We start from the raw sequence: 12229 nt of genomic DNA on the forward strand, positions 1-12229 counted from the left end.
CATCTACAGGAACCTTGTCCGATAAAAGCTGAGTCTCAAGCAAGGGAGAGACCTACCGTGGTGGCAATGCTTTACAAGCAGAGTCCACACTCACTGGTGCATTAGTAGCAGACCAGAATGCAACGTCATGTAACTGCTTGACAGTCTGTGAACTGTCAACAACTGAACTGTCAACCACAACAGGTGCGTGAGGACGCACAGCGTCCACTCGAGACTGCTTTGACTGCCTAGACTGAGCAGTCAAAACAACTCTAGAATGCGGAGGTTGACGCACAGCGTCAAAACAAGTCAACTCCGATTGTTAGTGAACGTCTTGAACGTCAACAGGAGCATCAGCAAGTGGCCTAACGTCCAAATGCGGCTGAAAAACCACACGAGACCGCATTGAGTGTGGTTCTAAACAACCTGACTGACGTGACTAAGCTACGCCAACGTCAACAGTAAGCACAAAGGAACATTAGGTTGGCTGAAAGCCAGGATATCGATGAGATAAACGGCTAGACTCAACGGACTAATCGGCAGAATAGTCTTCCATAAGGGAGGCAAGCATATACTGCATGTCTTGCCATACAACCCATTAAGGATCAACGGAAATGGTTGTGGTAAGAGACGAGGGTAACGTCTGTGACCGCAACACTTTGCCTACAAAAAAAGACTCTCGGAGTCTGTGTTACGCTTTTGTTAGGCGGCGAGCAGTTATCCGATGACTGCATAGGGTCAGAGCTGTCCTAATGGTTGTAACCAGGACACTGGACCTGTCCTGAAAGGACTGACTTTCGCTTAAGGGCTTCGAAACCTTGTGATAGGTTTCTTATGCGAAAAGCCTTCGGATGACGAGGAGAAACAACGTCTCTCTCGTCTTATGGTAGGGGAGATCTTGGTAAGATACACCCGATACCATAGAGGGAAAACGTCTGTTCGTTGGTCAAGGCCTCTCGAACCCATAAGTCGTTTGACATTACTTCTCCCCTGGGCTTGGGAGCATGTAAGAGGTCCCGGACTAGGTGAACGACAGGCACGAATAGACGAACCCTCGGACGCAACACTGTAACACTTTGCGCATATCACTTTATCACTTCGATTTTCTGTTTTGCACTTATTTCACTGAAATCGAAACTTTTACTGATTTCTACCTGAAACACGCAATTCTACCCTTCATTAAAAGGTAGTAATTGCGAAATCAGTCGTATAATGCAAGCTCATTAATACCAGCAAAAAACAGAAAACATATTTTAAGATAAAAAAAAATCAGTGGCTGGGAAAGAGACTAAACACTAGTTCATATAACTACGTTTTCAATCTCTCACCGCACATAGCCTGGGGACGAGAATAAAAAACTAAAACGTTTTATCCTTCCTCCCCGTACAGCGACTAGGGACGAGAGTAACTCGAGAACAACGTTACCCGCTTGAACGGAACGTTTTCTCTCCTCTCTCTCCCTCTCTCTTTCTCTCTTGATTTCGCATCTGAGAGAAGAGCCCAATTATATTTCGTCAAAAAAACATGTTATTTGACTAAAGGAAAAAACTGAAAGGTTTTTCAAATAAAAAGTTCCTTTAAAATAGAATTTAAAACATTTAAGCTAAGAAAGAATGAACAAAACGTCAGAATCGATTTTCTCTTACTGCAAAGTGAAACCGTGATACACTCTCTCTCTATCGTAACGATAGAGCGCATGTTGAACGTCCTGAACATCAACAACTGCGTAGCATAAATAAACTAAACGTTAGTTCATCTTTGAAAACAGTACGAAGACTATCAAAGAAAATCTTTCATAAAATATTAATTTAAAAAGTTTTAAATCCTTAGCTCATTACGATATAAAGGGCTCAACGTTGATTAACTTCGGTTTCCAAGTTAGGACCGCCTACTCTCAGGAAAGGTCTATATAAACAAAACATTAAAATTATTTTAATATGTTTATAATAAATGGAAAGTTAATCGAAGAGGCCTAATAAAGGCGGAGAGATATAAAATATATAGAGGAAAATCTATAACGTGATATAATTACTAAAAGCCTAAACACACTTCCGTCTAAGGGAAGGGTCGGCCATTTAAAAGTGAAAGAAAGTCCATACTCTCTTTGTCACCATAATTAAATCTATCCAAAACGAGTTCAAGATTTAAGATGAAGATAAAACACCTGCATAGCGAAAGCTCAAAACTAGAATAAAGTACTTCACCAATTAGTTGTGAAAAAACTCCAGTTTAGCAACAGCGAGTAAGTACGTCTTGTCGATAGCTCGACAGAGAGAAAATTGAGTTCTTTGTTTACATTGAGTACTGGGTATCTGGACGACAGATGGCGCTGTTAGGCACACCCGCAACCTGTGTAGCGATCGCTGGCGAATTTTACCTTAGAGTTTTTTGTCGAGCAACAGAGTTGCAGCTATTATAATCACCGGCTAAGTTAAATATTGAAAATTTATGTTTACTTACAGTATTATATTATATTATTGTCTTGCATGGTGTTTGTATTCTCCTGATTATATTATTACTTTATTGGGCTTGGAAGGCATTCTCTGGTATATTTTCACCGGCCGTCACAGGTCGACCCAGAGAAGGGATTTTGACGAAGGAAAAATATATTTCTGGAGAGAGACCTGTGACGCCCGGTGAAACCCTTCCCGGTTATTTTGTACGGACCCACCCTTTCCTTGCCAAGCCATATGTTCTTGCAGAAGGATGTCCTAGAGGGCGCTCGTGTTAGGTGTCGGTGGCATGGTCTAAGTGTGGTTTCTAGGGGCCGAAGGAATTATCTAAATGGAAGACAGCCTGTGAATAGTGGTTTTCACACGCCCCTGCTGTATACACGACACCCACAAGGTGCTCGCGCGAGGGTAGTAACCTCTGCATTCCATGCTTTTATCTTTCTCTGGTATATTTGGAAGATTTATATCAGAATAGTGTAAAGAAGGACCTTTTCACCGGGCGTCACAGGTCGCTCCCCAGAAATAGATTTTTCCTTCGTCAAAATCCCTTTATTCATTGTCCTTAGTTAGATTTTTATAACATTTTGCTCATAGGATATATGATCATGATACTTTTTTGCTTTGACCTTATAAATGTGTATCATATTGGATCTTAAGTCCTTATTCCTTTCCAAAGGATAGAATGGTTTTAAAAATTAAAATTTCATCTCTATACCTGCCCTATAACAATTTTACATACAGTAAGCATAAAGTTCGCCCAATTACTGTTTTCAGTAGACTTGATTACAATCAGTTCATTGGTATTCATTTACTTTTGACTGGCTTACTTTTACTCCTTCCACTGGGTCAAATTACTAAAGACCAAAGAAAAGGGCAATGAGTTGATTACAATAAAATATTAACATGGCTTAATTCAAGTTATAGAGTAATCATTTATAATTTAGGAATTTGGCTCATTTCCCTTGTAGTCCCTCCTGACCCTCCACAAACAGTCTGGTCCTGAAGTTAGTTGAAATCCTATTTATTATTGGTGATATTATCACAGAAGCTTCTAAAATTGGATGTAAATACACTATGAGTATGCCTTGAGACTCGTACTTTCTTTCAGTTCACCGCAAACTTAGCTATTGCCAAAATGGTTGCAGTAAGAGTACCAAATTAAACTTAAAAAATGATCTCGGCAAATCATTTTATGAGGAAATCAAACATTGTATCAATAAAATGATTTATATAGCATCCATAACAATTTAAATAATGTTATTACCAGTTAATCAAGTTGAAAAATCAAAAACAGATTTTAAATAAGTTAAATAAAAGTAAAAATAGGTGATTGTCTCATTACAAAGCCAAAATTATAACCATTGCTAAGTACTTTTAATCTTTAAAATATTTACTTGAAAATCTTCTACAAGTTTAACATTTTATTTATATTTAAGAGTTTTCTTTCATAGATAAGTCTATGCAATGAAAATTATGGAAATAAATTACTTTTTTTTACAATGATAATTTATCATGAAAGGCCTCTAGTTTTCTGATCATCCATTCAATAATGAGAAAAAAATAAAGACAAGAAACAGCATTATACAGACTGGCTATGACTTACAATTTCTGTGTACTGAACACAGTTTGTCAAGTACAGTACATATATTGATGTAAAAGCTGATGGGTTATCTGATGCTTATTATTTACATGGTAATGGTAAATCATTTACAACTGTGATATACTAGTATGGAATACAAATTCTCGCCTAAGAACTAGTCACTTGCTGATCAGGAGAAAAGTTTTCTTTGAAGTAATGTGGAACACAGACTACACTGCAATAATTACTGTATTTATAAAAGCTAAATACCAAATAATTTGTATAGGATACATGGTAATAGTTTAAAATAACTTTAGGTAAAATATGATATGTTTGCATACAAAACTATTGAAAAAGAATTGTGCTTCACTACTTAATATTTCGGCCTCTGTCATACCCATAGTTCTCCAGTACTTTTCCCACCACTGTTATCTTCAACTTCTGGTATTGGTGCTAGTTCCTGTTCCGTTATAACAGAGAGTTTAGCTTCACTTAGAGTATCTTTACTATTCTTTTCCGAGGATTCTAGCCCAACTTGTTCAGACATATCTCCAGAATCTTTAGAGATGTTAATTTTAGTATCACTTGAAGACTTTTGTGGACTGTAGTGCCACTCCTCTGTTGGAGGGGAAACTACTTTTATTTGAGAGGCACTCTCACAACTAGACAATTTACTATCTTCTTCAATGCTTCTTCCATTAATTCTAATAATTGGACTCTCGGGTGGAGATAACTGCTCATCCAGAAGACTTCCTAAATCACAACTTTCTGTATCATAGTCAAATGTCGCCAAACTTTTAGCTGCCCTATTGCCAAACGAAGGCCCTCTCCGTGCAGGAGAAACTGGTAAGCTACAGCTCACACCTTTTCTTGGTATTACGGGTTCTTCATCAGCACAAACCTCGTCTTCGTCAGACTTTACTGGACCCACTTTTGAGCCTTCAGAACTCAGCCACTTGCTAAAAATTTTGGATTAGAAAAATAAATATTACAAAATGATTTTAAAAATATGTACAGGAGCATACTTAACTTACAGTCATTAATTTGCTTTAAGACTTATGATTAGATACAGAAATTTTAAACTTTAAAATTCCACTTTTAGACACCCTATAAACTATGAGTAATCCCACATGGTCAAATATAAATTTCATTTTCCAAATTTTTTTACTACTAACTTTATAAATAATGGATTAATTATTCACATTTCTTATTTCTAAACAATGGAATTTATTCATTTTCATGACCACCAAATGTTATATTGCTTATATCTCTCTCTCAAAGCATTGTTTCCTATAGACATTTACACAAAAAATGCCAAATTTTGAAGTAATTTGTATTTTTCCTAATGATATAAACCGGTAGCTTTTTATATGGGATTTTAATATCAGCACAGCTGAAAGAGAAGCCATTAGACTTTTAGCAAGGTTTAACCACTCAGTTGCTAGTTAGCGGAAGGGGAGGGGGGTTAGTAGCTACCCCGCTCACTCACACAACAGGGCTGTGAACTCCACTTTGCTTGGAGGTCGGATTTCTAAGGAGAATGGTGCTGGCAGTTCAATTTGTATAAATAGCTACAGGTTAGTATGGTTAGTTAGGAAAATAGAAATTACTTCCAAATTTGTCCTTTGTTCCATCCCAATATAAACCAATGCTATTTATAGGGGATGGCTTATCCTTTAGGAGGGTTAAGTCCATGCCACATGGCTATTTGGCTTTAACCCAGGGGCTTCCCCTTTGTGTTTTGTGCTTAATTGGTGGAAACCCCACGTTAAGGGCATCCCATGGGGTTCGCCGACTCTTGCCTGAAACCAACACGAGAGAAAGACCTATGATCGAGGTCAGGTGAACGTCTGCTGCTTGGAGTCCAGGATCGAGGTCTCCTTTCCGACTAAGGGTCTGTAGCCTCGAAACTCCGTATGAGGATGGCCAAAGCCGAAGATCTTCATAGGTATCCAAATATCCTCTTTGCAACCTGTTGCGGGAGAGACTCTGAGAGAGGAGGAGCTGGATAGTCTCCAGGCGCGAAGTCTTAACGAAGATACTGCTTTGTGAAAGATGTTCACATGTGGCTCTCAAGAGTCGCTGAGAGGGTTCTCTTGGGATCTTTGGGGGGGGGGGTTGCAAAAGAGTCAATTGGCCGTGACGAGTCTGCTGGGCAAAACGAATCTCTCTGGCGAGACTCGTCTGCTAGGCAAGACTAGTCTTGCTGGCAAGGTAAGTCAGATGGCCTGTTCTCAAAGATCAAGGGCAGGGAATGGATGAAACCAATTCCCGTAGGATCTTTCAGAATCTACATCAATAGGCGAGACGAGTCTTCTAAAGAGACAAGACTGCTGATGATATGGCCTGCTCTGATGGGCAAACCCTATTTCTATAGGAGGCCAACCAAGAAAAGGAAGATTCTCTCACACATGGGAAAGGTGTCCACACGGTTTGCTGCTAATGTTGGCGATCCTTCCAGCAAGCAGGAAGATTGCTGCACAGTGGCTGATGGAGGGACTACTCCCTCGACAGGTGAGTGTATGAATCTCTGCTGGAAGGAAGTCTTTTTCTGTGGACGGGAAAGACACGATTAACATCTACTGCCGTAGCTGGCCATTCTCCCCACAAGTAAGAAGATCGTTGACCATTGGTTTGAGGGATTCTTCCTCGGAAGGGAGAGTTCCAGCACCTAGAGACGATCCTCTTGGCCGCACACTCTGTTTCCTACCTGCGAGTTCTAGCTTAAGTTGAAGTTTTACGTCGGTTGTTATTTGAGAAATGAGCCGGATTTCAAATCTGTGTTCTCCTTGAAGGGGGTGGTACACCTTGTATGTAGGAAGGTTGCCCTCACCACTGGGAGGTTTAAGAGATGGTACCGTTCAGACTTTGACCAGAACCCAGAGGCGGAGTGGTACAGCATAGCCCCCACCTTTCTTTGATGCATCTGGAAGGAGAGTTCAATCGAGAGAAGGGTCGAGGAGGTCGACTCCTCGGTGAAGATTCCATTTGTCATCCGTCTTTTCAAGTCCATCTCCTGCCAGTGTCTCATAGAGACCCGCAAAATAGGGGTGATCTTACTTATGCTCCTATTCATGACCCCGGAGAGGCTGGATTCGAAGGAATTCAATGCGGGCTTGATGAACCTGAGTGACTTAAGAGATGTAGCTATTGATGGCTGAAAATGCATCTTGTAGAGGGAAGACTCCTGTCATTCTCCACCTAGGACCCCATCGATCTGCGAAAAAACTTTTACATGACGACGAGGACATATCCAAGGGTGTCTGTCTCTGATAATGAAGCCGAGGTATGTTTCGAGATTTACTTCAATCCTTCAATCTCGGTATTGAAGTCTTCGGAGAACGAAGCCGATCTTGACAAACTAGGTTGACACTATGGTAAACCTTCTCGTGAGAACTGCTAAAGCAGCTAGATAGTCAAAGATACTTTCTCGATGATGGCATTCCGAAATATAGGAGTCAGAGTACTAGTGGTCGAACATAACCAAAAAATCCTGTTGCCTAACTGTTTGTTTGACCATATGCCTTCTCCCTGTCGAGCAGTTTGAAAAAATAGCCTGTTTCGGGAGAAGAAGATAGAACTGGAGAAGAGGCTCGTAAACCTCTATGAAAGCATCTTTCTGCCTGAAGGCATAACGGCTGAGACAGGCGTCCGAGTGGATGTTCTGAACGCGTAGGTAAGGAGAGAATTGCCCTCACACTTCCACAAATTGGAAAAAGAGAGAAATTATATTCCCTCATAGCTAAGCTAAGAATTCTCTGACCTTGTTGGAAAGAGATGCATACTCCAAACTCATATGAGGGGACCAGTCATGGGGCAACCTCCTCAATGACAAAAGATAGGGAGTTAGATAAGAGCATTGATGATGTCCCAGCATTCCTTTCCCAGCCACGACCAAGAGGCAGTTTCTTGGTGATGCGAGGTTCACACAAGTACAGTGCCATAGACATGGTCCAACACTGTCTGTGCCCTTAAGAGGGGCCACCACCGGATCAGAAAATCCATTGATGGTCCTCTTGCTGGCCAAGACCTGTCAGAAGCCATGCTCCGTCTCCTTCTGCTCTGCATCTGATAGCTTCGTACTAGCAGCTCTTGGAAGAAGATCGTCATCATCAGAGAATCGTCCACTTCCACAGGTGGGGAGAAAGAGAAAAAATGTATTCTCTCATAGCTGAGCTAAGAATTCTCTGTCCTTATTGGAAAGAAATGCATACTCCAAACTCATATGAGGGGACCCGTCACAGGGCAACCTTTTCGAGGATGAGGAAAAGGGAGTTATCGATGATGTCCACAGCATCCTTGTCCCAGCCAATGACCAGGAGGCATTTTCTTGGTGATGCGAGATTCACTCAAGTACAGTACCGTAGACAAGGAAAATTGTATCTTTGCCCTTTAGAGGGGCCACTGCCGGATCAGAAAACCCATCGATGGTCCTCATGCAGACCAAGACCTGTCAGAAGGCATACTTTGACTCCTCCTGCTCTGCCTCTGATAGCTTTGGACTAGTAGCTCTTGGAAGATGGTAGTCGTTATCATTGAAGTCATCCACCCACGAGATATTATCTCGAGGTGGGTTGACGTCGTCCCTTGCACGATGGGCGTCGCATTGACCCCAATGGAGGGTTGGAGATGATCACCTAAGACTGTCTTGCAAAGGTCTTGATGCCCTAGCCGAACACTTGGACACAGTCTTGGCATACTTCAACTCCTGGGAAGGAAAGAACTCCTCCAGGAGTGAAGTTCTTGAACGATCTTCCTTTCGTGTCTCACTTGATGAGGAAGAGATATCCTCCAGCAAGAGTCTGGATACTAGTCGTAGTTCCGGTGAAACCACCTCGATAGGTTAGGGGTAGAAAGATCCTGCCAGAGAGACTCCTCTAAGAGGGAGAGACGCCTGGCTCGAGAGATGAATGCTGAGCCTTCGCTTCGATGTCCTTATTGGTGTCAGCTTAATCCGAATGAATACTGTGGTTCAGCTACTCCTCTTTTCCTCTTTAGGGGAGAGGTGGAAGATGCCAGGGGCTTCCGAGGAATGGGGTCGTAGACTTTCGTTTGGGGTTAGCTGGAGGAGAAGATGACTTATCCAACAAAACCCTTGGTGTAATGGTTGACTGTAGAGATGGAACACCTCCCACAAACGCCTGGTGAACTGCTTTGACCATGGTGTTACAAAGGTTTTTTGCCCACTGCAGCACTGGCTGAAAGGTCCCCTGAGAGAATTGAAGCTGAGGGCTTATGAACAATAAGAGAGGATTAGGTTCTTCCCGAAGGAGAAGAGATCATCGGGAATCGTCCTTCCGGAGAGATGTCCTGGACATCCTGGCTGGAGAGCAGTGATCGCAGGTTAATCTATGGGAAACAGAACTTTAAAGAAAAAAAGGCATTGTGCCCCTGACGATCTGGGTTTGCAGACTGGAGAACGAGAGGAAGAACCCTTATGAGGAGCTGGCGAAGGGTGGGCCGGCGAGTGCCGATGACCCAACGAACAATGAGAAGCTCGAGAAGGAGAGTGTAGGGAAGACCGTCTCCGATCTGAAGGAGATTGCCTACTGTCCGGCGAACGACGGCTGGCTGGGGAACGCATAGGAACTTGAGATCGGCGAGTCAGAAGAACTGAACACAACTAGCTAATGACTAGTGGCTGGAAAACGCCGAGCAGCTGATGAACAGAGAGCAGCTAGAGAATGATGAGAAACTACCGAATGCTTAGTGGTTGGAGATCGGTGAGTCATTGGTGAATGACAAGCTACCGAAAAAAGACGAGCAGCTGGCGATCGGCGAGAAGTCAAAGATGGATGGACAGCCCGTGGCTGATGTGTCACAGAAGAGTGATGAGAAGCTGATGGACTCTGAACAGTAGGCAAACCAAGAACTACAGGAGCTTGACAAGCAGTCTGAGAATCTGGAGATTCTATAGCAGTTGGCAAACCACAAATAGCTGCCAGATGGCGAGGGGGTCGGAGAGTGCCGGTGGACAAGTGAACGCCTCAAGGCTGGCAAAAGGTGAGTACGGGGAGTCCGATAGAGCAGGTGAGGGTCGGGAACCAGAAAGCTGTTGTGAGTTTGACGGGATTTGTCACGAGGTGACGATTGACAGTCTCTAGGAGAGGTTTACAGCCGAGGTGACGAGGAGTGGGCGAGAGGCGAGTGACGATCCTCCGAGGGGAATCGTCAGACGAACGAAGGAGGAGAGTCATAGAGACATCTCTTAGCCAGAAGCAACGAATGTCTGAAGCGTCGAGGAAGACCACGCACTCTGTGAAGATCTTCTGAAGGGGATGACAGCTCAGCAGGAACAGTAAGATGTCTAGAGGACCTCGAGGTCTCTAGGGGGGGATCTCACTCTAGAATGAGAGATGCCTGACTGCAGGAGACCTCCTCCTGACTTTGCTCCGCCCAGGCGGAATAGTCAGTTTGGCATGGGGATAAAACTGCAACTGGATCAGATGTAGCTGTCACTAATTCTCCCCTCAAGCAGAAAGGTTGCTATACAAAAGCTGATGAAGGGAAGTTCTCCTACGGAAGGGAGAACAGCCTAACACCTGGGGAGGATAACTTTCCCTCTGAAGGGAAAGTTGTCCAACCCCTGGAGGCGGACCTCCTCGCAGTGCTCTCTGCTTCGCGTCAACATGCTTTGTTCAAGTCTGCATCAAGTGCTACCTGTGAAACGTAGCTGACGCTGGTTAATAGGTTCACCCGAAGGAGCCCAAGCTAAAAGTTATGCACTCCCTCCGCCAGCTAATTAAGACCGTTGGCCTATAGCTGCATGGAGTGCAGTGTCGAGAGCTGAAAAAGGTAAATTAGTTACAAACATTTATGATTTCAACTTAATTCATGAAGAAAAAAATTCGGGAGCACAACCTAACCCGCGAATGGGAAAAGTGTTCACCCCACAGATGATCTGCCGGCCGTCCACGTAACGAGGGAGAGCGGCGATGTCTGCGTGAAGACCATAAGCAGTTTTCCTCCAACAATTCATGGGGGCGAGAGCGACGTTAACATCCAAACGGAGAAGTAGTATCCAAACGATGACAACCCCTGCGGCAGAGGCAGAGTCACTCAGAAGGCCACCAGCCTATGGGTTGTCCGTCATCCAAGGGGTAGAAGGTTATAAGAGAAGGTTCTCTCCGCCCTTGAAAACCTGCCACACTACACTATGCTGTCACACAATTAGCAACATTCACTGTAAAGAAAACCTTAAAATATACAAAAGTCATACTTCTCTTCACAAAAGAAACTGCTTATGAAATTTTCATGCTGTGAAACGAGATGCTTTTCTGACTCGTATTGCGAAAAATGTTTCATGATAAGAAAAATAGAGATTTGCCAGCCAGGCCAAGAATAAAGTAGTTGCCCATTAAAAATTTGAAGAAAATCGGTTCTTTACACAAAAAGATTTATAACCCTATTGTAGGGGTAACTATAACAGTACAGTACACATGGTACTGTATATTTTGTATATGTACAGAATCTTACTGTATGTATTGTTTTATTTTCCATTTATTATTGCATTATGTTCTAATAACTACTTAATTTAAATGTATTATCAGTTAGTTTAGGTATATTGAATGGTTCAAATGTATTTGATTGTACAGTACCATTGTGGTTAAACTGTAGCTTTATTATAAAATGTAATGTGGTGTTCTACACAAAATGAAAGCCACTCCAGAACGAATCAATTCTTGTTGTGAGGCATTACTGACTATAAAATCATTGAGAATGTTTTTAAAGGTTAAAGGCAGAGGCAAGGGACAGTGACATTGGGGGAGCCTATAGATCTATCTGCTGAGTCATCAGCAGCTATTGCCTGGCCCTCCTTGGTCCTAGTTTGGGTGCTGATTATATGCATATATGGTCAGTCTCTAGGGCACTGTCCTGCTTGATTGGGCAATGTCACTGTCCCTTGCCTCTGCCTTTAACCTTCAAAAACATTCTCAATGATTTTATAGTCAGTAATGCCTCACAACAAGGTGTGAGTGTGAGAAGAGTAGCTATTGCCTCCATCCGCCACTAACTAGCAGGTGGTTGGTTAACCCTCGCTAAAAGTCTAATGGCTCAACTTTCAGCTTAGCTGAAAGTAACATCCCCCGTAAATATCGTTGCTTTGTATTTGTGATGGAACAATTAAACAATTCTAGTTTAATTTCCTTTCTATAGGTTTAGGCATTGAGTATAATACTGTGACAATCTGGTTGTTAATGACAATAATCTTAGCTTA

The 12229-nt window shown here is 42.5% G+C and overlaps 1 protein-coding gene across 1 annotated transcript in view; it reads right to left on the reverse strand.

Annotated features, from left to right (window-relative positions):
- Positions 1–3868: 3868 nt before the first annotated feature.
- Positions 3869–12229, reverse strand: part of LOC137652236 (uncharacterized) — a 352081-nt gene continuing 343720 nt past the window's right edge. Inside the window, 1 exon segment of the mRNA XM_068385477.1 lies at positions 3869–4970. Within this exon segment, the coding sequence (XP_068241578.1) occupies positions 4403–4970 (568 nt within the window). The 3' untranslated portion in view covers positions 3869–4402.

The sequence above is a fragment of the Palaemon carinicauda genome, chromosome 13 (genome assembly GCF_036898095.1).
Source record: "Palaemon carinicauda isolate YSFRI2023 chromosome 13, ASM3689809v2, whole genome shotgun sequence".
Taxonomy (NCBI): domain Eukaryota; kingdom Metazoa; phylum Arthropoda; class Malacostraca; order Decapoda; family Palaemonidae; genus Palaemon; species Palaemon carinicauda.